This window comes from Choloepus didactylus, chromosome 7 (assembly GCF_015220235.1).
Source record: "Choloepus didactylus isolate mChoDid1 chromosome 7, mChoDid1.pri, whole genome shotgun sequence".
NCBI lineage: Eukaryota > Metazoa > Chordata > Mammalia > Pilosa > Megalonychidae > Choloepus > Choloepus didactylus.
The window spans coordinates 22,749,811-22,777,301 of NC_051313.1; the positions used below are offsets into that span (position 1 = coordinate 22,749,811).

At 39.3% G+C, this 27,491-nt stretch overlaps 1 protein-coding gene across 6 annotated transcripts in view; it reads right to left on the minus strand.

Moving 5' to 3' along the window:
- NCOA7 (nuclear receptor coactivator 7) overlaps positions 1-27,491 on the minus strand; it is a 154,789-nt gene that overhangs the window by 112,612 nt on the left and 14,686 nt on the right. For 3 of the 6 annotated variants that reach the window (XR_005217974.1, XM_037843822.1, XM_037843824.1), the window contains exon 2: positions 12,599-12,716. Coding sequence is in view for 4 of the 6 variants with exons in the window: in XM_037843822.1 (XP_037699750.1) it covers positions 12,599-12,648 (50 nt within the window). In the remaining 2 variants the exon portion in view is untranslated. Of the gene's footprint in view, positions 1-12,598; positions 12,923-12,985; positions 13,205-16,842; positions 16,967-27,491 lie in introns of those variants that run through there. The other 3 variants (XM_037843821.1, XM_037843820.1, XM_037843823.1) reach the window with 3 other exon arrangements.

Genomic DNA, 27,491 nt, shown 5'->3' on the forward strand with positions numbered 1-27,491 from the left:
ACCAGGCAAAAGTGCCCAAGCTAGGAGTATGTGAGCTGTCAAGGTCTCCAACCCTGAATCCAGAGAGGAAATTACAGGGGGAATTCTTGACAGAAGAGTCCTGACTTTTGTGTTGGTATACAAGAACTTTCAAAGTTTCCTTGAATGAGGAATGATTTCCTAGTTTATTCCAAACTCCCTACTGTTACCTTCATACTGAAAATCAAACAATATCTATTTAGTACTTAAATATATTTAATTATTTTATTATTTAGATTAGTGATTTCCACTTATCCGTATATTGATAATTCTAACATTCTATAAAATTCAACTCAATATAGTTTAATGAAGAATGTGGAGTAATGATTAAGAGTGAGGACTGTGAAGTGGTATTTCATTGTGGTTTTGATTTACATTTCTCTAATGGCTAATGATGCTGAGCATCTATTATGTGTTTACTGGCTATTTGGTATATCTTCTTTCGAGAAATGTCTTTTGAAGTCCTTTGCCCAGTTTTTAATAGGGCTGTTTGTCTTCTTGTTGCATTGTAAAAACTCTTCATGTTTTCTGGATATTAAGCCCTCATCTAATACACGCCTTGAAACTATTTTTTTCCTGTTCTGCAGGTTGTCTTCATACCTACAAGGATGGATGTTATTTTAAATGATAGGAAAAAAAAATGTGTTGAAGAGGATGTGGAGAAATTAGAACTCTAGTGCACTGTTAGTGGGAATGTAAAATGGTGCAGCCACTGTGGAAAGCAATATGATGATTCCTCAATAAGTTATATAGAGAATTACCATATGGCTCAGCAATCCCACTTCTAGGTATATACCCCAAGAGAGTGAAAACAGAGTCACAAACACATACTTGCACACCAGTGTTTATAGCATTATTCACAATAGCCAGAAGCTGGAAACAACCTAAATGTCTATCAACAAATGAATGGATAAATAAAATGGGGTACATAGGCACATACAGATAAAAATTGTGTGATTTCACTTATAAGAGATGACTAGAAATAGATTAGAGGCTGGGGCAGGAGGGGAAGAGAGAAACAGGGAGGGAGATTGTTTGTTCTAAAAAAGTAAAAAAACAAAAAGAGTAAGGGCTGTGGGGCAGAGGGGTCAGATACACAAGATGAGTCCTAGATCTGCCCCTTCATAGTTGGGCAAGTTATGCAACCTCTTTTCTATAATTAGGATGATAATGGGACCTACTCCATGGGATAATTATGGGGCTATATGAGAACGCAAACCAGTATGACACGTGGTAAACGTTCATCAAATGTGAGCTATCATTCATCGTGAATGACTGCTAGGTGCAGGGCGCTGGGCTACACCTGGTGAGAAGGAGAAAAGCCCCCAAGAGAAGGTGTAAGGAAGACTAGCAATGCCCTCTGCGTCTGCTGGCAGGGAGGCCCACATGGCCACTTCAAGTTGGGGTGGAGGGTGGGGAATGGAGCACAGTAAATGAAAAAGGAAAGGCTTCTGAGAGACAGTGCCACAACTGAAGGTGGGAGAGTTTTGACCGAGTGATGTGCAAAGGGAGGAGAGAAAAGGGCGCTGTTTATATGCAGAAGGCAAAGTGTAACACATGCACAAAAAATCAAAGTAGAAGAAAAAGACAGAAAGGTAGGATGGAGCCATGTTGTGCAGAACCCTGAATGCCAGAGAGAAGGATTTGGGACGCAAAAGTGACATATCTGAGCTGTGCCTCAGGAGGACTCATCTGGCAAGATGCGTGGGGGGCGATATGCAATTAGCATCTGATTTCTGAGGGTAGAGGGGGTGAAGATTGTCTGTCAGAACTTCCAGACTCATGTTCTGGGAGAAGAGAAAGGAAGATTTCTACAAAACTCAGCAACACCCAAATTGCAAGTGTGAACCTTCAAGTTTCTCAGAGCTGTTAGCACAAAGCATTTTCTGCATGAAAACTCAATCTTCTCTTGCTGAAGTCATTGTACCAGCAACAATGAAAGGTTTCAAATGCAGAGGGCATGGGGCAAAAGTATCTTAAGCCTCTGCTACTAAGTTTAAGTCCAAATAGAAGAGTCGGTTCAATTGAAATCATCCTCTATTGTCAGCAACAACATTTAAAAGGGGGTGAAGGGCAGCTTAAATCACTTATTTTCCATGTTCTTGGGTCTTTCTTTGGAGGCTGTGTTTTGGAGTCTGGTGTCTTGGATCTTTCCATGGAGGCTGTTACTGGAGCATGTTTATGGACAAGGTTTCAGGGGATATATAAACTCCCTGAAATTTACACAAATCTTTGTGTCTGTGCATTGTTACTTTTTCTCATTTTCTTATTTATTCCTGTATTTCTCATTTAGTTGGCATGCTTTTATATTAAAGTTCTGTGGTCCTTATTTGTAAAAGCACTATTCTAAAGACTTGAAGTATTTAAATCCTCATGACAACTGTGACGGTTTGGATGTACTACGTCCCCCAAAAGGCCATTATCTTTGATGGAATCTTGTGTGGGCAGACGTGTTAGTGTTGATTAGACTGTAATTCTTTGAGTGCTTCCGTGGAGATGTGACCTGCCCAACTGTAGGTGATAACTCTGATTAGATAATTTCCATGGAGGTGTGGCCCCACCCATTCAGCATGGGCCTTGATTAGTTTACTGGAGCCCTATATAAGCTCAGAAAGAGGGAGAGAGCTTGCTACAGCCAAGAGGGACACTTTGAAGAACACACATGAGCTGAGAGAGTAGCTGCAGATGAGAGACAGTTTGAAGATGGCTGCTGAAAGCAGACTTTTGCTACAGAGAAGCTAAGAGAGGACAAACCCCAAGAGCAACTGAGAGTGACATTTTGAAGACAGCCTAGAGAGGAACGTCCTGGGAGAAAGCCATTTTGAAACTAGAAATCCGGAGCAGACACCAGCCATGTGCATTCCCAGCTAACAGAGGTTTCCCGGGCGCCATTGGCTATCCTCTAGTGTAGATACCCGATTGTTGATGCATTACCCTTGAACACTTCATGGCCTTAAGACTGTAACCGTGTAACCAAATAAACCCCCTTTCATAAAAGCCAATCCATTTCTGGTATTTTGCAAAAAGGCAGCATTAGCAAACTGGAACAACCTTTTAAAGTAGGTAGTATTATTATTTCCATTTTAAAGAAAAGAAAACTATACCCCCAGCAACATAGCTAGTAAGGAGTTCTACAGAGAAAAAACCTATAGGATGCCCAAAAGGAAAAGTTACCTAAGCTTTGGGCCCATAATAGTTCCATCTGGTGGTTCTCTTAGGTCACAGGTTTATTGGGGCTCTCTGTAAGATCTGATATAGTCTAGATGAGTCTAGGATTTAGGTTAGATACATGCTTATCATTGATTCTCAAAATTAGCGTTATAGGGACCCATTACCCTGTACTATGGGAAATTATATTTAAAGAATAGGAATTTTATGTAAGTTTATGTCTTTGAACAATTGGTTAACATGTTTTAGATCAATAATTTTCAAAGAAATTCATTTTGCAGTGATGAAAAAAGCAACCTCACTCCCAAAATACTAACCACCAAAGAATCCTCTAAATCAATGAGTTGTTTTCAAACTTTTTTGATCATAGCCCACAAAAAATTATTTTAGACTATGATTCAATATTCTTACTTATAAATATTTAAAACAAAATTTTCATGAAATATTTATTCAGACTATACACAACACATGCTGATGTTTTCTATTTCAGTCTAGTCTAGTTCAGTCTAATCTATTCAGTTCCATTTGATTAAAAAATGCTGGTTGCTATCTACTAAATTTATTTCATAATGCCCCAATGGATTGGGCCCTACGGTTTGAAAAATAATGTCCTACATGGAATCAAATCAAGTCACGCAGTCTGTTCCTTAAAAACGAAGCAAAATACACGAGTGCAAACTGTTAATGGCTCAATGTTTCTAAGCCTTCTTGTTTAATCTCTACAAAAAAGTTAATGATTCCCTGAAAACATTATCAGATGAAACCTGACCACGGATGATTTCCCAGTAATGAATGACAAGTACTATGTAAATGTTCCCTTAAGGGCCACCTGCCTGATCCCAACTCAATCAACAAGACAGGAAACATGAGCTTGAAGCAAAATTATAGTGCATGCAAGTTTAATTGGTAACAGTAATAATTTCAAATAAGGTCAGCCACTTTTCCACTGGAAATGGTTTTGAAAGGGAGTGAGCTTGCATACTTGTTAAGAATAATAAAATTGCTGAATACTGAAAAATCTGTAGTGATAAAAATGAACACTCACAAACCATTTATATCTCACATTAAAGAGGCTGTTTATACATTTGGTCTGTCAGTCGGTCAACAAATATTTAACACTAGTTACATGCTAGCCACTATTTAACAGCGGGGAAGGAAAGAGCAATGGGTTGTTGCCAAGTCGCCACCCTTCAGCAGTCCATTTGTGGGGAGACAAGACTGTAAACACATAACCAGATAAATAAGAGCTCTGACGATTGTTCACCAGAGAGCTCTTGACCAGAACTGTGGATCACAACAGGTTCACATCCCTAAAAGCAACAACAGTCAGCTAGGATGGTTCTTTGAAATGGAAATCAAATTTGGTTTCCAGTAAAGTCAACATAAAAATCTTGTTTCCAAAGCCATATACAATTTTCTCCAGGTATCATCTTGTGATGCTAACAGCACATTCTACTAGTCCGTTCAGACAAAGTAAAAATTAATTCTTGATAATTCCGTTATCAGTTCCAATTGCATTAAAAGGCCCTTCCTTAATGAAAGGAGACCTTGATTTTTGAACACACTGAGGATTAGAAAGGTTTATATGTGTTCATCAGGCTCTTCCTGGGTCCAGCAGCAATATAACCGGACTACACAGAACAAGGAAAAGTAATATGAGATACGTAAAGAGGATCAGGGCTCAGACCCTCCATTTAAAGACTTAAGTGGCAAGTTACTTAGCCTCCTGACTCATCATCTGCATTTATATCTCACAGGATCATTCTGAGAATAAAGTGAGGGAATACACATGAAAGCACTTTGGACAGTACCAACAAATTCTATTATGATGACTAAATTATATTAGACACAGAAGGCATAATGAAACCAAATTTTAAAGGACACACAGAGCTGACATTTGTCAAGCACTTAAAGATATTCTTTTTTTTTTTTTCTCAATTCAATTAAAACCTGTGACAAGATGAATATCTGAGTCTAACAACTGGTAATAACAGTTTCTCCTCAAATCTCAGACATACTAAGGGTGGTCAAATCCCCTCCAATGACCCTTGGCTAGCAGGAAAAAAAATCTACACACTGCCAGCCAAAGAAAAAACAAGACTTCAAATCACACCATTCCACCCTGTGATCCATTAATTCTCAGGTCTTTCCTGGGGTTCAGGGGCTGCCTCTGGGGTGCTGGAGACGGGCAGCCACCCCCTAGGTCCTCACCTGGTGCTGGAGATCAGCCACAGAGACTGTGCAGGGGACGCCTTTCACAGGATCTGAAGACTCTGTATTTGATCGTATTGGTTTGCTAGGGCAGCTGTAACAGGTCACACAAACTTGGTGGCTTAAAACAACAAGTTTATTCTCTCATAGTTCTGGAGCCCAGAAGTTGAAATCAAGGTGTTGACAGGGCCACGCTCCCTCTGACGGCTCTAAGGAAGAATCCTTCCTTGCCTTCCCTAGCTTCTGGCAGTTGCCGGCATTCCTGGCGCTCCTTGGCTTGTGGTTGCATCACTCTGGCACGTGGCCTTCTTCCTTGCATGTCTCCTGGGCATCTCTGTGTCTGCATCTACCTGTCCTTTCTCTTATAAACACACCAGTCACTGGAGTAGGCCACGCCCTAATCCAATATGACCTCATCTTAACTAATTAATATGCAAAGACCCTATTCCCAAGCAAGGTCACAGTCACAGGTATCTGGGGTCATGTCTTGAACATATCCTTTTGGGGACACAATTCAACCCACAACACTGACTAAGAAAACAAGCTTAGGCTTTGTGTTCAAATTTATTCCTGCATTCATTTCTATTACAGGCAAATACTCTTTTTAGACGAAACGCAACCCTAGAGAGTAAAGTCAATCGCTGAATGCAAAACCCTGCCTTACAGGGTGGGGTAGACACTGACTGCAGGTAGCCAAACTTGGTCAGTTAACATTCTGGCATCCATCATATTAGGGATGGATAGAGTTGACCTGCAGTAGGGGATGTCTTCAAATTATAAACAAGTGGTTTCTGAAAAGGTGACTTGTAAGTTAGATCTTCAGAACCCAGGAAGCATCTCTCCAAGTTAATTTAGCATGGTTTAAGGTATTGTTCGGCTACCGGGAGTGTCCGCAGAGGTCCATCCACCGCCCACTGTGGAGCAGAAAGCCAGGCAGCCTGTGTTGTGCAGGCTCAGTTCTGCCACTAAGCAGCCACACAGCCCCAGGCAGCATCACGGGGCAGAGGCTCTGAGGGGGAAGTACAGAGCTGGGCTGGAACCCTGTGCCACCACCCGTGTGGAACCTCAGTGAGCTTACTCACCACCTTTGAGTCTAAATTTCCATGGCAGCTGAATCATACTTAAGGATGACAATTTTTATATATCAGAGGCCTTGGATGAAGATAATCTTGTTTGGTTCTGCCCAACCTTTTTCACACTGAGGCATCCACAGAAGAGAATGATATTAAGACAGCACGGTGGAGCAACAGGCTGCTCATGGCCGGAGGTGACCAGCCTCCACTTCCTGATACCTCAGCACCTAATCATGCTCATAACAGGGCATCTTTGGGAAACTGTACAATGATCCTAATTTGGATTGCTGTAATTGCTCCCTTCTTCCCAATATGAACAGGTACAACTCATGGGATGGACATAGGGTCTCATCTTGGTTTGCTGGAACTGCCATAACAAAGTACCTGAGACTGGGTGGCTCAAAACAACAGGGGTTTATTGTCTCATAGTTCTGGGGGTCAGAAGTCTGAAATAAAGGTGAATCCCCTGAAGTCTGCAGGGTTCTGCTGGTGACTTGCAGGCAATCCATGGCATCAATCTATCTCTTCCTCCATCACATGGCTCTCTCTCTCTCTCTCTTTCTCTCTGTCTCTCCCTCTCTCTCTGACTCTCTCTGTGTTTCTGCTTCCAAATTGCCTTCCCTTATAAGGACACTGGTCATATTGGACTCATCTTCTAACAACATCTTCAAAGATCCTTTCTTACAAACAAGTCCAATTCATAGGATTGGGGGTTACGGCTTGAATATCTTTTGGGGGGACACCATTCAATCCATAACAGGCCTCAAGATGAGGATCCTTTTGGGTGAAGATGAGAGGCAGGAAGGCCTAGAGAAGCTAAGGCCAGGAATGATTTGTTTTTAAAGAATGACTGAGTGCTCACTATGCCAGGCACTTTGCATAGGTTATCTCAACCTTCACAGCCATCTTATTTTTCTTTTGGCTGAATGTGAAAGCTACACAGTTTACTATGCATACTTAATAAAAAAAGGCTATGCAATTGGTCCAAATAGAAGTCTCTGGATCCTCCTCCCTGAAAAACAGGTCAAACCTCAACCAGTGTGGATAAGGGGGGCAGATCTGGTTCAACTGTGGTTCTCTTTGCTATGTCCCATTTGGGCTTCCTCTCCCCAGTTTGGGCTCAGATACTTCCTTCTTCAAAGCCATCTTGTTGCTGGGTTCATTAACCATACTTACCAGCTGAAGAAAGGGAAGTTGAAGGAAATTTAGAAACCTTGTCCAAGGTAATACACTGGAGTGATCTTTAAAAGCTAAGTGATCTGCTGGTAGGTCAGAGGTTCAAGGCTGATGGACTGCTCTGCCCCAGGCCAGGGTTGGAAGTGGGAGGAGTCAGAGGAGTGGGATGGGAGCTAAGATACGCTCGACACTCTGCATCCTTCACTGAGGCTGGTGACAGAGGTGGCAGGGGTTGGAGGAAGGTGGAGACAAGGAGGAAAGAAGAGAGTCTCCCCCACCCTCTGTGCTGCCTACTGCTTGCTCTGATGGGCTTGAGGAAGAAAAGAGAGTAGATGGGAGCAGCAGTTCTGCTTTTCTTGATAAACAGGAAAGTGTGTGAAAGGAACCTGCAAGTCCAGGGCAAAGGAACCTACATGAACACCACCCAGCCAGCTGATAAGTCCTTATCTTCAGTGGCCACTCACAGGTTCTCTCAGACCCTATCAGAGGTTAAAGTGAGCCACCTACAAAACACCATTAGCTAAAAATGTATTTTTGATGTCTTAAATTAATCCTTGATCCTGAAAAATATGCTTTGAAAAATTTGTCAAACACACACACACAAATAGCATAAAGGGACCTACACAAAGATCATGAAATGGGTTCTACATTCTGCAAAATGGGCATGGAAGAAAAGAGCCCTGTGTGGCACTACCAAGAAGAGGCCAGCAATCACCCCACAAGGGAAGGGAAGGGGTAGCAGGGGCCATAATGGATAATGAGCACCCTAGAGGGCAGTACAGCAAGTATAATTTGTTTTAATAATTCCATTTTCCATTTGGTTTCAAGAACTGTCAGGTATCAAGGAATTAATACACACATATATAATATGCTAAGTTTGTATATAAAAAATCTTTGCAAAAGCATGAGAAAGGTCTCATGATCATTTGATCAGGAATAAACAACTGGTGCAAAACTACACTGCAGATCTGGAAAACCAGGTGGGCCACACAGACCAGTAACTCATTAAGGCTCATCCAGAATAAATCTAACTAGTGATGATGCTAACCCACCCTTCCATTCAGAGTTACACAGAGCACATCTCAAAATGAATTATGAGAAAGGAAGGATCATGTGATCCTCTAATTTCTAATATTAATCCAAAATTATTAAAATAGGGTCTTTTAAATTAACTTTGTTTCAATGTTAACTTCAGAAAGAGACAGCAAGAGAAACATCAAGAAAAGAGACAAATACAGGATTATTTACCAAACGCAGTCATATAATATTTATTAAACCACATGATAAGCTCACAAAGAAAGTAGTGGCTGTTTACGCAAGAGGGAAAAGGGATCAGAGAGAGAGTATACAGTATATTAAAGCAATTTTTAGGGTTTCAGATACAGATTGGGGTAGGAGGCAGAACATCAGGGTAAACTGTCCTTTTGATTTCCTCTGAGCACTAGTAGAGATTTGTGTAAGGTAAGGTATAATTAAGTTTACAGAAAGCTGTGATTGTATCCAAATGGTCTTACCCTGGTCTCACATTTCTTTTCAGAGATCTTGCTTGGACTACCCTTGTGCTCACTGCTCCAGAGAAATCTGCCCTATGTTTTCAGAAACTGGCTTTCCGGTAGGTTCTGTTGGTAGTTCCACTTTAGGGTAATTCCGAAGTCTGGTAAAAAGGCATTTGAAAATTTGGCTGCCTGTCTTCTGATTATGGGTTTGCTTTAGTTTGCTTTTTTGCTTTTAATAGCTTGACCATTTCTGGCTGCCATTGCATTATAATAGCAAAAGTTTGTCCTCTTTCTCCTTTGGAGATTATTTCCTAGTAATCCCTTTGACTTACTGTTTTAAAAGCACCACTGATTTTCATCCTTGTCCTATTATTCCTAGGCTCTCAAGGTCACACTTGAGTTTTTTAATATGTTTGTCTTTTCATTGTTAGAATACTTTTCACTAGAGGTCAAGGCAAGTATGACAATTTAATTTCACATTTCTGACTTGAACAAATGACATTTATCTTTCAGAACATTTCAGCCTTGCATTCATATGAACTGTTTCACTGATGCATGCCAATGGTCTCGGTCAGTCTAGCTAGCTTCATCTTTCTGAATTGGGCTGCCCAAAACTATAAGGATTTTGGGAGTTCCCATTACTCTGTATCTTAGGAACAAGAGGCAGTTAACTTTGAGCTTACTGTTCATGAGCCAGTTACTCTTAATACAAGAGTTATCTGGGACTGAAACTGAGAAGACACTATAACTTTTAAAATCACTATGTAGGACATCTGTAGACCAAGCTCCACCCCCCCACCCCCCCCCCAAAAAAGTACCTTGACCATTACCTAAACTTTACACCTCATAAAAAAATTAACTCAAAATGGATCACAGACTAAAATATAAAATATAGTATTATAAAACATCAAATAAAACCGTATCATTTAGTTCTAGGAGAAGAGATCTTAGACTTCACACCAAAAGCACGATCCCTAAAAGAAAAAAATCATAAATGGGATCACATCAAAATTAAAGCTTTTGATCTGTGTAAAGGATAAAAAGACAAGCTACAGAATGGCTAAAAAATATCTTCAAACTACATGTATGACAAAGGACTAATATCTAGAATTTATAAAGAAATCTTAAAACTCAACAGAAAAACACAATTAGAAAACAGGTAAAAGACATGAACAGACATTTCACTGAAGAGGATATATGGATGACAAATAAGTCTATGCAAAGATGTTCAACTTCATTAGCCATTAAGGAAATGCAAATTAAAACCACTAAAGAGATATCACTAAACACTATCAGAATAGCAAAATAAAAAAAAAAAAAGTGATAACACCAAATGCTAGCGCAGATACAGAAAAATTTATCCCTCATACCTGCTGGTAGAAATGTAAAATGATGCAACCACTCTGGAAAAGCATATGTCAGTTTCTCACAAAACAAAACATTCACTTACCATATGATCCAGCAACTGTACTCTTGGGCATTTATCCCAGAGAAATGAAAACTTATGTTCACACAATATTCTGTACACAAATGATCCTAGCAACTTTATTTGTAATAGCCCCAAGTTGGAAACAACTCCAATGTCTTTCAGTGGGTGAATGGTTAAACAAACTGATATAAACATACCATGGAAAACTACTCAGCAGCAAAAAGGAATGAACTGTTGATACATGCAACAACTTGGACAAATTACAGGGACTGAAAAAAGCCAATCTCAAAAAGGTGACATATGGTATGACTCCATTAATACACTATTCTTGAAATAACAAAATTATAGAAATGGAGAACAGAATAGTGATTGCTAGCAGTGGTAGAGAGAGAGAAGTGAAGTGGGTGTGGCTCTAAAAGGGTAGCCATGGGAGCCTTACTATGGAACAGCTACTGTATCTTATCTGGGGTAACAGTCATGTACATCCACACAAGTGATAAAACTCATAGAAGTAAAAAAACACACACATAAACACAAGTGAGTACATGTAAACCTGGTAAAATCTAAATAAGGTTGATGGAGTGTAACTGCCAATTTCCTAGTTGTGATATTGTACTATAGTCATACAAGATGTTATCACTAGAGGAAACGGGGTAGAGGGGTAGGGGATCTCTCTCTATTCTTTCTTCCAACGACATGTGAATCTACAATTATTTCAAAATAAAAAGTTTTTAAAACCACCATGTAGTCTTACTTACTCTAACCATCCTAACTTTCTAATGTCTCATTGATTTGATGCCTCATTTTTAACTTCCCTAGGTACATTTTGCTACTCTTTCCAGTCCTGATAGTGGAAAATACTTCACTACTACTAGTAAACTCTTTCTTTTCTATAAATGCAATTCATGGTTTATTATTCCTAATTGGAGCATGCCCTTGGGAGACAGAGAGCCCTGTGTTTGAATACTGACTATTACACAGTATGAAATAGACAAAATATTTACTTCCTGAGTCTTAGTTACCCCTATGGTAACTAAGGGGTAACTTATGGTAAAATGGGATAAAATAACCTATGTCACAGGTTCACTAGGAAGAAAAAATAAAATAGTAAGTTAAGCACTTAAGTATTTGTTTCCTTCCTTTTTCATTAACAACTCAAAACCCAGCTTAATTTCTGGATAAAAACAGAAAGAAAGAAAAAAAAAAAAAACAACAACTGTGGTTTTAGTTTGCAAGGTTTGTATTTGGAAAAACAGTAAATGCATCTTTAACAGCATAGACTGGCAGTTAGGAGTTAGGGAATGGGTGAGGTTGAATTCAGTATTTATGAAGTCTTTCAATTTAGGAGATAACAGTGATCATTTTAAGCCTATGCACTCAGTCTGAGTTTCCTGCTATCAAAAGGATTTATAAATGTTTCGCGTATCATTCATTCTACTATGATTAATGGGTAGCTGCCATACAGATGATTAAATCTCTAAACAGTAACTGAGCAAATACTAGATTTCTTCTATTCAGATATCAACAAATGCACATGTGTATATTTTGAAGTTCAAACATTAATAATTACAAAGACTCCAATGAAAAAATTTCATCTATTCCATCTACCTGCAAAAAGTATTTTAGCAATAGACTCCCCATAATGTGTTGAGCTTTAAATAATGTGCCATATGGTTTAAGTTATAGCTCAACCTATTAAGCTACAGAGCAGAAGTAGCTAAGTAAGCACTTAGGATTTAAAACTGAATGTAGGCTGCTAAATGTGGGATTCAGATCAATCTGCAGTTCGGTGCATAATGGCAGCTAAATTCCTGGAGCAGCAAACAAAACAGAATGCACAAAAACTAACTGCTATCCTCTAATATAAATAAGAAAAGGCTGAAACAGTATATTGAACTTCTACAGCTTACCTGTTTATGAACAGTCCAGTCACAAAACATAAAATACTAAGTAATACCTGAGGGCAAAGTTCCCTCAAACATTTTTTTTTCTAAGTACTGATATAATTTTGCAAAGTGAATGCTTACCGAGCAAAATAGCTTTGTTTCCGTTCCTTCTTCTCTTCCTTGGTATCCATAACACACCATCAAAAGTACAAAGTAAGTATTTGGAAAAGTCCTTCTTTTTAATCAATGTATCATAACCCTGTAATTAAAAAATAGCAAAATGACTGTAAATTAAGAAGATTATAATGGCCAAAATAATAAAGCAGAGTGGAGCTCCACAGCCCACAACAAATGGGAGATAAACTTTAACCAGGAAACACAGTCACATGAGTCATATACGAAATACAAATGACAGTGAAAAAAAACCGTAATTAGTATGTAAGTGTTAAATTATTTTGGAATGGAATGGATTTTCCTCCTAATTCACAATCATTTTAAAATGTGCCAAAAATGCAAACCTTCACTTACTTTGGAAGATTTTTGGCCAGTTATTCAAATGCTATTTTAAAAAAATGTTTGAACTCATAATCACTCTTTTCAAGTAATTAATAATTAATATATCTCACATACATAAATAAAAAGTCTACTTAAGTATTTTACCAAAATGCCCTTTCTCTAAAAATAAAAATAATATCAGCATTCTATTTTGCTTTCAGAAACATGTCAGCTAGTACATTCTACCTGAGCAAATGTGGAAATGAAAGTACAAAGACTCAAAAAGCATTTCTTGATTTATGTAGTTGCCTCTCCCTCTTCTCCACCCCTCAGTAACCTCTGCTACCCTCATCTATGCTTCCCAGGAGCTGTTTAAACCTTTAAAAACAGTGGTCACCATATCAATCTTCCTTAAATACTACTTGCATCACACCACTACCCTGCTCAAAAATTTTCAAATCCACTCACTGCCTGATACGCCAATCTAAATTTTTTGCAGAGTAGTAGCACTTCCTAACATCTGTCCTTTTACCCTCTTACCCTGTATCAGGGTAAACGCAAAGTATGTTTATCAATCAAAATTATCCATTGATTCATTCCAATTCAATAAACAATTCCGTTCAATAACACGTATTCATTACATGTACTGTGATAAGTACTAGAGACCAAAGATAAATGAAGCATGACTTCTGTCCCAATGGAACTTACTGTCCTGAAAGACAGACAGAGTTAGGATTTCAAGACAAAGGTATCCAGGTGCCCCCGGAGCCTGGAGAAAGAGCAACTAACCTTCTGCAGGTACCACCCATGCATCCCCACACCCCAGGTTTGAAGGCTGCACATGAGCTTCCAGGTAAAGGGCGGAAGCAGGTCCAGCATGAACAAAAACGAGAAGACAAAATACCTCCCTGCTGCTCTGGGGTAAAGTGTGAAGCAGGGCAATGGTGGGAGCTGAGGACAAAGACAAAGGCAGGACCAGGGTCACGGAAGACCTTTATGCCATGCTAAGGAACTTGAACCAAATCCTAGCTATGTATATGTGTTGCCCACCCCCTTTCCTTCTCCAATGTCAGATAAGACTGGGTGATGATGGTGAATCCAAAGTCAGCACCCTCTGCAGCCATTACCAAATTGAAGAGAGCTAGTTCACAAGATAACACCGATTTTCCCATCTGTGACGTAAATGAAAGGAAGCGACCAAAGGGTTTTACAGGAGGGAATGTGACATAGATTGTCAAGGATGGATTTGAGAAGACTTAGAATAGGATGAGGTTGACTCATTAGAAAGACACTACAGTAAAACTAGTCGAGAGAGGGCCCAAATTTAGGCATCAGTTGCTGAAAGAGAAAGAAGGGGATGAATTCAAGAAATGTTTAAAAGGCAAATGAGTTCAGATTTGTTAATTCATTGAACGTAGACAACAAGGGAAAGGAAGAAATGAAAAATGCCCTCTGAGTTTCTGCTTCAGGGACTGGGTGGACTGTGATACTACACATATGATAAAATACCCATGAAGGGGGCTGACGGTGTGTGGGGTGGAGGATGATGGAGAAGGCAGAAGGAGATGAGAGGTCAGTTGCAGACACTATGGGATAGTCAACTGGAGACACGCACCAGATGTTTGATTATAATATCTCAAGCACAGGAGAGCAGTGAGGGCTAGAGGAAAAGATTTAGAACTTAACAGAGTATGGTTGTAGGTAAGGAAAAAATGACATGGTGATGAGGTCACTCTGGAAGAGTGACAACTATGTACAAGGGAAACAACAAGGACACAGTCTCATACTGACATGAGCTTTGCCCTCAAGGAGCTTAACATCTAGATGGGAAAGTAAGATGTATGAAAATAGCTAAAACGCAGGGTACAAATGCGGAGTCATCCAATGAATAATACTAAGACTCTAGAAGATGCAAAGTTCAATTTTGATTGGATCAATAAAGCAAACCTCTCAAGGAGAGGTCGGATTTCAAAAGGTAAAAGGAGAAAGGACATTCCAGGGAGAGGGAAGGAATGCCTGAGCAATGGTGTATAGCAACACCCAGCAGGGCATAGCAAGGAGGACAGAGTGGCCACGTATGTCAGAAAGGGAACTGATAACCTTGATGCCTGCCTGCTATAGGCCATTTACTCCAACATATTATCCATCTATTCCTGCCTTTCATTCTTATAACCACACTATGAGTTGGATATTCTATTTCCATTATACTGAGGCTCAGAGATGCTAATTAATTTCTCTAGCTCACACAGCACAAGCCGAGGTGGAGCAGTAATTTAAATCCAGTTTGATGTAGACTCGGAAGCCTTTCATTCATCTTTGGAGCCAGAAAACATTTGAAGATGAGGGAGAAAAATCCTCAGAGTGGATTCTGCAGGCTAAGACAGAGATACCTGGCCACCAGGGCAGGGGTCATAGATGGCTTCCAACAGGACCCTGTCTGAGGAGCACTGGGAGACGAAGCCGGGCCACAGTGAGTTGGGGTCATATTCATTCAACAATTTTGGAGGTGAAACAAAGATGACAAAGAAAAGACACTGGCTGAGTGTCCACCTCTCATGAGCCCAGGCTCACATTGGGTTCTAAACCCATTGGGCAACTCCTCACACCGAAGCTTTATCCTTATTCTTTCCCCAAGCTTGAGGGAAACCTGCCACAGCCCCTACTCCTGAAGAGATCTAGATCAACGCCCAGCCCTGCTTTAAAGCCTCCCCTGACCACTCGGCACCCTTCTCTTTCCGCCTCAGGAGATTATTTCGCATATCGCATATCACTTATAATGAAGCACTTAATCACGCAGTGTGACAATTCCACTCCACTTGGCCTCCTCAGCTCCAAAGAAACCACTAGTTCCTTCGAGTCAAAAACCACCATGTTTCACACTTTCCTTCTACTTCCCCAAATACCTAACACAAAACTAGGCAGAAGATCCACGCAAAAGCCAAGCAAGGAATTAAATTAATCCAGACTTGGAGTGAGGACAATTACATGACAGCTGGTATAAATCCAAGGATTCTTCCCAAATTAAGAACTGCTTGGGGATGGAGGATGCAGACTGTGACCTCTCTCAGACTCCAGAAGGATTTAAATCCCAGGCTCCCAATCACTGCCCTGGGCCAGCTGGTTTATTTTAAAATTCCTTCTCCTGCATGCTGCACATATATGATGATGATCCCTGTTGATTAGATTTCCCCTCATGAATAAAAATGAAGTCATAACAATCTAATTGGAAAATTTTTATATTGCAAGCTGAGCCAGACACTAATATTTGGTTCCAGTGGGAAAATATTGACAAAAATAAGCACAAGAGAAAAAGATTAAATGATGCAAGAAACGACATTTGGTGTTGTGTCTGTTTGGAACTGGCAAGGCTTTTTTTCCCCCTATTCTATTAGATAAATAAAAAAATAAGCTAATCTTTGGTTTCTTTCAAGTTTCTGAGAATTTTTCTATTCCTTAAACAAGACAATGCAGTCCTTTCAGGTCTAAATACACCAACGGATTAACCAAAAAGAGAAGAGTAGAAGATGCTATAAAAACAAATCGCATAGAGCAACACCCAGCAGCCTTCATGCTTCAGTGAAGAACCGGGGTTCCCCAAATCAATCTCTAATGGGAAATACATTTTCCATTCTAAGTGCTTCTAATGGGCCTCTTAAAAGTCCTTCCTTCATTTAAAGTTGACTTTTCCTCACATCATGAAACTCTAAACCAACACTGAGTTACAGCAGTATCCTGCTTTTATGGTGTATGACAGACCAAAAAGAATTTTATGAGGAGGCACAAGATGAATCTACCTAAATATCTCTTCTTGCAATCTTAAATCAGGATATCAAATTTAAACCGAAATTCAGCTCATTATTCAAATAAAAATAGCACCTACAAATCCTTACCTCATAAGAGCTGAGCCAAAGATGAAGTATTTTCTGTACTACCAGCCATCAGTTCCCTGTTTGAGACCACAACACCACTCAGATCTAAGAAGAGAGCTACTGGAGGCTCCCTTCTTAGGAAAACAGTGTGGACCCACACAGCACAGGGTGGTTTTGGGAACTTACATCTAACACACTGCAGCTACTTGTATGTTCAGGTAGAACCGGTCAGGACTAGAAAAACACCAGTGTAACCTTGATGTCCACCAACTGTTTTCCTATCAACATGTTCCTAATATGCAAATGAAATAATAACAGGATCACATTTTATGGTGTAGTCACATTGAGTTTGACCAATTAAGGAAGAGACCTGCATGTACCTTTCTCTGCAGACATTTCCTCCTAGAAAATACTTTTACCAAAATAGGACAGGTGTTCAGACCCTCTCAAGGTCACAATGTCAGCTAAAGAAAGGAAGTATATTCAAATTTCAGCATTAACCAAGGTCACATATTTGAATAACCTCTTTAACAAATTAGGAAAAAAGGACAAAGAAACAGATATAAAAGTGTGCCACAAACACGTAAGAGGGGCATCCAGAAGACAAAGCCCCCATATAAACAAATGTCACCAAAACAACAAAATCAAAACCCGAAGGCAACAAAGAGCTGAAAGTTTACACCTGAATCAAGGTAATGATCAGAGAAGCCAGAGGTCTGCAACTTGGGAAAATGGGATAAGGCTGATGGATGGCAAAATGAATGTACTTGTCAACTCTTGTTCTATACTCTCTGCCTAAGGAACTGAAATTTGACCTGAAGAGAATTAAACAAACATAGGTTTCAGTGCCCTCTTGTCTCAGATGAATAAAGAGATTTCATAAGAGCTCCTAGACCCTCTGAATTAGAACCCATCTTTGGGCTGGAGAGAAAATTTGGAAATTCTAGGAAGAAAATGTGCTAATGAGATCTCTCAAAAATTAATGGTGGGTCAAAAATTGTCAACAACATCAGAAGTGCCAGAAGCCTGAAAACAAGCAAATGCATTTTAATTTTTGAAAAAAGGAAGAAAGAGGATTATACAAACTATAGATTGAAGAACATCACATAGATTCCAAGCAAAACTCTAGAAATAATCATTAAAGGAGGTGGGCAAGGTACCTGGAAGAGGAAGCAGTGAATCCTGGGGCTTAGAATGTTCACAGAGAACAAAACAATTCAGCAGAGCAGCACTGACAAGTAATGAGTGGACTCCTTTTTGGAGCATCTACCATGGACCAATTACTCTGCTGGAAATACAGGGATGAAAACAGCATCCATCTGCCAGAAAGCTCAGTTGAACAGGCAACTGAAACCCATCAGCTGCTAAAAGAAGTGGCGAGTGATCTGGTATTGGTGGGTGCAAAGAACCACTGGGCACAGAGGGGGAAACAACTAACTCTGCCAGGTCAGGAAGATGTGTCAGGGAAACTTCACAGGTCATGACAGAGCTGAGAGTGAATGCAGAAGAGTTTCGGCCCATCAGCAGAATGAGGATGTCCAAGCCACATGAGGGAACGTGGCATGTTCAGGGAATCTTAGGTGGTGTAGCTGGAATGTAGGCTGTTGGCAGGGACGAAGTTCAGGGAAGGGCAGCTTAGTAAAATCATACCAACCTAATATCCCTCTTGGACATAGCTATGATTCTAGTGGATCATGGAAATGAAGTAAACAAAGTGTATCTGCATTTTAAAGACATTTGATAAGTTTCTCTTGAACTACTTATAGCTAAGATGGAGAAATGCAGGTTGGATGGGGATGGATGCTTCCATGATTACAAAGATCCAGGAAACCACAGACCTAGAGAGCCGAAAGCTATGTGCAGGATATTAATAGCTTAATGGATATTCTTTCTTAGGTCTTGTCCTCATCACTAATCCTACCACTGACTTCAATGAAAATACAGGGGCATCCTTATCAGACTTTTGGAGTTATAAAGAACATCCTGAATAGCATCATTAGGATTCAGAAAGACTTCAGCTGTCTATTAGAAAGGAGTGGAATACACGCCATACAAATCTCAGGTTCTACACCTAGGTGAGGTGTGAAGCAATGAGACAGGTGGTAGCATGAGAGAGTATAATTTGCGGTTTTAAATTACAGTAAGATCCATAAACCCCATATTTCTGGTGATGTGATTCCACCGCCCCCCAGAAAACAATAATGTGAGCAACCCAGAATAAAAGGATTCTGGCGATCTGTCCCATCCCCTCCTTGAGGGCTCGAACATATCAGGATACTGCATTTAGCTCTGCGCCTCATACTCCAGGAGAAATACAGGGAAATTTGAGCAACCAGCATGGTTAAGTGTCATAAAACCAAAATTTAAAAATATTAGTCAAAGGAGCTGGTCAGATCTTAGCCTAGAGAAAAGACATGGGAGGAAATTATAGATATTTTCAAATATCTGAAGAATCTTTATCCAGTAGAGGATTTAAGCTTGTACCAATAGACCTCCAAGGGCTCTACTGGGGACCAGGCATTAGACAGGGAGGAAGAAAGGTCTTAGCTCAATCTAAAGAAGAACTTTCTTACACACAGATGCAAAGAGCTGCTTCCAGACAGACTGGCTTCCTAATCCCCACAAGTATTTGGGCACAAGCTAAGCAGCCACTTCACCAGATTGTTGTAGACCAGTAGTTCTCAACCTTACCAAATCCAACACATATTAACTAAACAAATATGTAAATATTTTATAATATTGAAAATAAGTTCATAGATAATATAACCTACTGGCATATGGCTTTTAAAAATCAATATATTTTCCAAAATGAAAGTAATTTTTATAGGTATTTCAATGTTAAAATTGAAAAAATTGTTAAAAAACGTAATGCCAAAAAAGTAAAGTATTTTATAACAGGTATTTTGGTATGCAAATTCTAAGGTACGAGTTCATTAGAATATATAATTAAATACTCAGAGGACTGCACATACCTATATGGGGCAAACTTAGATATAGGGGAAATAAAATCAGAAATCATTTCACTACATATGCGAAGTACAGGGAAATGAAAGAGCAGATAGGGAAGCAGGGGTAACGAGGACTGAGACATGGAACACCAGAATAAAAGCTAGTGTTATAAATAACAACCAAACAGATGTTTCTGAACACAGTAAGCTGGAACTAACCTCTTTCTTTTCTTTAGGCTGCCCCAATAAATATTCATGTGAGCCTTACAAAAGATAGGAAACTCCCAAGAGGTAAGGGACAATTCTTTGTTGTCTAGGGTTGTCCCGCTTGGTGCAGGACATCTGGCACCTCTGCTTCCCCCCAACTAAATGCCAGTAGTGCCCCCCAATAACTGTGCCAACCAAAATGCTCCTCCCGGGGACAGGGGGAGTGCCACACCCATGGAGAACTACTACTACTGAGGAAAGTCAAGCTTTGTGGATAAACTAATACTTTGAAGTTTTTTAATTAAAAAAAATTTAATTTGAAAAACTGCTCCAAAGTTGAGATTTTATAAACTCTACACACCTGAGTTCTCTGTTTACACCTGCTCTGTGCTTCACCTCAGTAACACTTACGACCCAGGTTATTAAAGCCGAGCAGCACTTCTGAAGCAGAACAGGCCTGGTTTGAACCCAGATTCCACCACCTACGAGGTATGCAGCATTGGCAGGTTATTTCATTTTGCTCTAATCCTCTGTTTCCTTATCTATAAAATGGCTGTCCAGAGAGTAAACATGTCTAAAGGGTATCCTCTAGAGGCTGGTGCTCAGTGGAATAGAGTATTCTATTCACTGAGAATTCGGTGAGCCCAAATGTTCAACTATTCCTAAAAATTATCCCTACCGTAATTCAACAACATCTGGGAAACTACACTCAAATTGGCAAACAGAAAAAATATACAGCAAACTAACTCAAGCAATGGCAGACCTAGAGAATATAAGATGACAGCAATCAGCGAAAGTTAACATTTATTGAACATTTACCATATGGGCTAAATTCTGTGTTCAGTGCTATTACAGGCACTGTTTAATTCCATCTTCATGAATGCATGAGGGAGCTAATATTCTCAATACTTTACAAATAAGGAATCTGAAGTTTAGAAAGGTTAAAGAACTTCTCAAGGTCAAACATCTGTAAGAGAGCCAGAATGACCAGCTCTGTCCAATCCTAAAGCCAGAACCACTGATAATGGCCTCTAATACTACACAGAATTTTCACGCCAACTGCCTGGTTGTTTCTGGATTTACCTACGGCCAAAAAGAACAAAAGGGTAAACAGCAGCTTTTGGGCCAGTTGTCCTTTAGAGTGTAAATCCTGAACTGTATTTAAGTTAGTCATTGCTATTTATTAATAAGTGCACAGTCATTGCTATTTATTAATAAGTGCACTGCAATGAACATAATATGTCAGTGCATTCAAATTAGTTATTGCACTGAACTAGATTTTTAAAGAGCTAAGTGGAAAAAACTTTCCCCTAATTCACCAAATTAAATAAATCGTCCCTTAAATTTTAGGAACAGAAGTAATAATACATCTTTGAATATGCCAGGAATATTTCCCTTTGCAATTGGTCAACTATTTTATTTCTATTGTTTTGACATGTTAATTTATGCCAATCTTACTTCTCTGCCAAAAAAAAAAAAAGAATTATAAATACATAGAATCAGAAAGATGAAATTTTGATCTTTTAAAAAACACTTTATTTCTTTACTGATTTTAAATTACAAAAGTAATAAGTGTGGGGTTTTTTTTCCCTAGGGATAAAATATTACAGAACTAAAAATTATGATTCTATAAAAATTCTACCAAATGTTTTAAATGTATTGCATGTATTTTCTCATTAATATGCATAAGAACACAAGAATTCAATTTTGAACAGCTTCTACCTGCACACAAAGACAGATCAAAGGGGAGAAAATCATCAGAAAGTTATATCAAAAAATCATTGGAGGCAATGAAAATAGTCTAGAGTCTACTCTGCTAATCTTATTTCATTTGTGGTGGCTTGGAGCTATGACCCCCCAAAAAATATGCTCTTGAAGTTAATCCATTCCTGTGGGTGTGAACCCATTGTAAGCAGGACCTTTTGATAAGGTTTCTTCAGTTAAGGTGTGCCCCAGATGAATCAGGATGGGTCTTAATCCTATTACAAAAGACCCTATAAGGAAGGCCACAGAGAGAGAAAGCCAGAGGGAGAAGCCAGAAGCTGGAAATCAACATAACCAAGAAGCCAGGAGAGGCTGCCATCTGCAATGCCTCATGACAGAAAAGCCAAGGGCCAAGGATCACCAGCAGCCAGCCCCAGAACATCAGAGTCTTCTGACAGAGAGCATCGCCTTGACGACACCTTGATTTTGGACTTATCCTAGCCTCACAACTATGAGCCAATAAATTCCCATTGTTTACCCCAACCATTGCATGGCATTTGCTTCAGCAGCCAGGAAACTAGAATACCAACCAAAAGAGAAAACTGCCTCTTTCTCACCATCAATCACTATTTATTGGGTACCTGCTACATGCATATGATTGTCCCTCACAAGACTTGGGAAAATCTGATGCCTGCATCACCCACAGAGGCTTCTAGGGACACCTCCTACTATTGATCCAGTACCGGGGATGACTTAAAATGATCTCTAAAATGAATCTAAAGGTGGTGGGCTCCAAGTATCATCAGTAAACAAACAGGTCACTTGGGAAGAAAAATGTGTCCTTAATTACTTCTGGAGTTCATTTTAATGATTTTATCAGAGAGATCCATTCCTAAAATCACAGGGTCTCTGACCCACTTGGCTTTTCTACAGATATCTTCTTGCCCTGGCCTGAAAGGAGTTAGCTCCACACTCTTCTCAAGTTTCTCCATTGGAAGAACTCAAGCTCATTCCCCAAGGCCTTGCAGAGAATAGGTGCTGATGCAAATTACCATGCCAGCCCACCATGTGCAAATGCCATAACCACTGCCTTCACCACTGCCCCAGCTCCTTCAACTGCAAGGGAGAAAGAAGTGTGAGCAGTTGTTACTACCACTACTACTGCTGCTGCTACTTACCACCACTACTACTACTACTACTACTACTACTACTACTTATTATTATTATTATTATCTGGTGGGAAGTGTCTATTTGATGGATCCGAATTAGTGTTAATTGATGCCAACAAAACCAATAAAATTTGATGGATAAAAGGTGTTAAAAGTATACATACTATCTTTAAAAACAACAACAATCACACAGTATATGGGCTGCAAACACTAGTTCTCAAGAATTATATGAGTGTCTTTTGAGACATTATGAATAAAAGGCAAAGTACATTCTACCTGCTTGACTGCCATTTCACCAAGGCCATGTGCTTCTTTGTTCTCTATGGATGATATCTGTAACTGAATGCATTTTCAAAATATACTCATACTTGTAAAAATGTAAAATAAAAAAATCATTGAATTACTACTCTTTTTAATGTAATTTCAGCATACTTATTTACATGGAGTATATTGGTGGCAACAAACAATTTACACTTAGTCATAAGTAGCACCTTGGACATATTCATTGGCAATTTCCTTCAATTCAGAAAGCATTTACTAAGAACCAGTAAAATGCCTACCACTGTTCTGTTTATCTAAAACCTATGAATATGAGAGGGATAATTGTGACCTCAAGAAACTCATTTTTGACAAGGTAGATAAGAGTTACATAATCAAAACAATCAGAAAAAAGGGGTATGCTATAAAATGAAGTCAAATAAAATGTATGATTCACAGAGGAAGTGCTAATGGGAAGACAAGAGCCGGCAAGTTGAGGCTCTAAGAGGTAAGTGTCTGCTCTCTGCCATGAGAAGAGTAGCTGCTTTTCATTTTTCAACTTGGGTCGCAGGCACGTGGGACAGACTTGAACCCCTACTCTGACCTTGGAGCCCAGCCCAGCCCTGCCGAGCTCAGCCAGGTGCAGCCAAACCTCAGTCCACCTGCAGATCCATGAATATGAAATAAGCATCTGTGGTTCTAAGCCACTGAGATTTGGAGGCTGTTACGCAGCATTATTAAAACAACAGAAAAACCACTCTACCCTTATAACCATTCGGATCCCAAAATTACTTTGTGGATTTTTACCAAGAAGATCAAAACCACATGGTACATATTACTGTCTATATGAATAGATACCAAAGCCCAGAGACAGAAGCAGCTGATTCACAAAAAAGCCAAGGAAATCTCCCTTTCTTCTGGCTGTCATTCACCTTGTAACCCATTTGCATGACCATGTAAGTTTAGCTAAAAAGACATCATTAGAAACCAAGGGTGATTTATTTAGTCTTGGTTTATTCAACTATAGACTCTGATATCACTTATTTCAATTTTTTTTTATATTATCACTGTTACAAAAGGATACTTCTCCAAAAACTTTATTACTTTCCCACCATATTTATTCTGCTACTTTCTCATAATTTAAAGGAAATGTGGGCATGTCATTGAGAGAATTGGTCTATATTATTTTGACTGTTAGAACAGAAAGCTCACACAACTAACTTTTACCCAGGAGATAATTCAAGCAAGGAATTATGCCACTCATCACACTTTTGCAATTTTACTCCAATACACCCCAACTTCCAGACTTCTCAGCTCACACTTGTAATATCTTGTACTGTCTTCTAACTGTTCCTCATGCCCTGGTTCCTTCCAACCAGACAGTAAGCTCCTAAAAGCAGGGTGCACATCTTATGTTGCTCCTGCACATACACATGCACACACAAACACACGTCACACAGCTCCCAGTTCAGACTGGACGCAGAATTTACGCTGACTAAACTGATTTTTTATTTGCTATGGCTAAATACCTAAATGTGATAGCCTGAATTATGAACTCCAAGAAAGAACATGTTCTTAATCTTAATCCACATTCCTGTGGGTGTTAAACCCTTTTTAAATAGGACCTTTTAGTTTAAGGTAGTAATATATATTATTGGAGGCCTTACAAAGAGAAAAACTGAAAGCCAGAAGTCAGAGAAGGTCACAGAGGAGCCAGAAGTCAGTGGAAACCAGAAGAGCAGGCAGAGAGAGAGAAAGAGAGAGGGAGGGAGGGAGGGAGATCGCCATGTGACAGGAGGCCGAGATGCAAGCCAAGGATTGGAGCAAGCCCAGCACCAGAACACCACAGCCTCCCAGGAGAAAGCATACTCTTGCTGACACCTCGATTTTGTGCTTCTAGCCTCCAAAATGGTAAGACAATAAATCCCCATTATTTAAGCCAACCCACCGTGTGGTATTGCCATAGCAGCTTGGCAAATTAAGACACTAATAGAAACTGATGTCAGGTTAAGAACACTAAGATCTTGCCTTTTATTCAGATGAGTGATCTCTACTTTTTTAGGTCCCATTCCACATCACTAAAAATATCTGAGCATAAAACCCTAATTTGTTTATATACTTTGACTTATAAAACATGTCTTCTGCACTATCTATACCTTTTATAACATATAACAAAACACAGAAGTCATGAAAACATAATATAGACATTCTAATAATTTCTTCCCACATCCTATGAATCATTCCACTCATGGGGTGCATGCACCCTGTCTTGGAGACCACTCAACAAGACCATACACGTGCGTGTAGGAAAACACATCCTGAGACTTGGTCTCAGGAAATGCAAGATCTATGAAATTCTAATATATTTGCGAACTTTAAGCGTATTCTGACAGATTCATGATATTCTTTAAACCAAACAAGCAATATTTTAGCATTAGTGATAGAGTTGTCCTTGCAACTAGAATTAATTTATTTTAATATATTACAATTGCTGTATTGTAAATGCATTTGCTAACTGTTGTCTCCTCTGCAATTGAGCCCTTAAGTTTCTTGGCTTTAGAAATGAAAATCTATCATTGGATTTTCAGGCAAACATCTACAAGATCAAGAGAACCAAAGGGCATAAAATTATAATCTTGAATATAAGGGAAAGAGAAGACCAGGTAAAGGGGAAGATGGAAAGGAAAACCCATAAATCATTTCTGAGCATGCTATCAGCACACTAAGGTCCAATCTTCCTGTGTTCCTTGTGCATCTATGTGGATAGCACTGAGCTAGAAAACTGAGGGGTACCGAGGACATAGAGCACACTCACTGAGAGCTTACCATAAGAACACCTAAGCTTTAAATAAAGCAAGCCAATATTCACTTAATTTGTTATTATTCAAATACTTAAGTGTCAAAAGAACTGAAATCAGGGTACAGTTGATGGCTTCGAAAGTCCTCATGGAATTAAGCATAAAGCTGGTGCAGGATTGACAGGAGGGGAAGAGATAAGGAAGGAAATTCTAGAGAGGGAAGGCAGCAAAAAACTTGGAGGCAGGAATTACCTTAGTGTACGGGCGGGTGGGTGGATGGGGGTGTCCCTGAGGATTCTGACCCCACTGGAGCACTGAGTTCACACTGGTTAGGGAGTGGGCAATAAGGCTGAACGTGTGAAATGTGGACAGGATACAGCTGCAGCATTACTTACAAGTAGTATCCTCAGCTTCAACTTCTAATAAAAAGCCACCACCACTAACACTTTGAAAATCATTTCACTTGGTCTACTCATTCTTCAAAAGTCAGCCTTGGGGCAGATCTATACAAAAAGCAAGCGAGCTAAATGCAACAAAATACCAAGCAGATGGCATGTGGGTGAAGATGTTGAGGAAGTGAAGTATGAGCAGCTTTGAAAGAAGGAAGAGAAAGTAAAATATGTCAAAATGAATATGCATTTGGTAAAGAAAAGTCAAGAACATAAGAAACCTATGCTACACTGATTTTAATAATTTCCAAAATTTTCATTATTATGCCTATGGATAATAGATAATAATGTGAAAGAAGAAAATATAAATTACCCATGATCCAACCATTGGGGAAAAAACCTTTCATATTTTGCCAGTTTCCTGTCTTCTATGCAGATACATTTTTAATCAAATTAGGATATTTTTGTCTGTACAGTTTGGTATTTACTTTAACTTAAAGTATCTGAACATGTCCCATACCATTAAATGCTGTTTAATGATTTGAATGGCTAAATATTTTATCATGGATATGTGCTATCTTATAAAAAATAACTCCACTGTTGGATTTTTCTCGAATTTTCATAATAACAACCATGATAATAACTAATATTACACAGTCACTAACTCTGTGCCAGACAGGGTTCCAAGGGCTTTACATGTGTTAACTTATCTAACACTAAGGACAATGAAAAAGGTAGTTACTGTTATTATCTTCCTTTTACAGATGAGAAAAATCAAGGCTTGGAGAAATTAACTTACCCAAGTGCACATCGCTGGTAATTAGTGGAGTAGGATTTGAAGCCAGGTAGCTGGTTCCAGGGTCCCTGCACATAACCCTTTTCCCAAACCAGCTGCCTTGTAGAGAACATGCTTACTTCTGAACGTAAGCCTGATTTCTGATTATTCCCTTAGACAATACTTTCAGAATGAAATCACTGATTCTAAGCACATGAGCTAACATACCCTCTCCCATCTGCTAAAAAGGAGTATGATCCAAGCTCACCATTACCAGCATTGTCACTGACTTTCTAAATCTAATAATAACCCACTTCTTAGTGGGGGGATAAGGGGATGGAATGGTTGGGGTGTTCTTTTTTTTTTTTTTTTTTAATCATCATTTTATTGAGATATATTCACATACCACGCAGTCATACAAA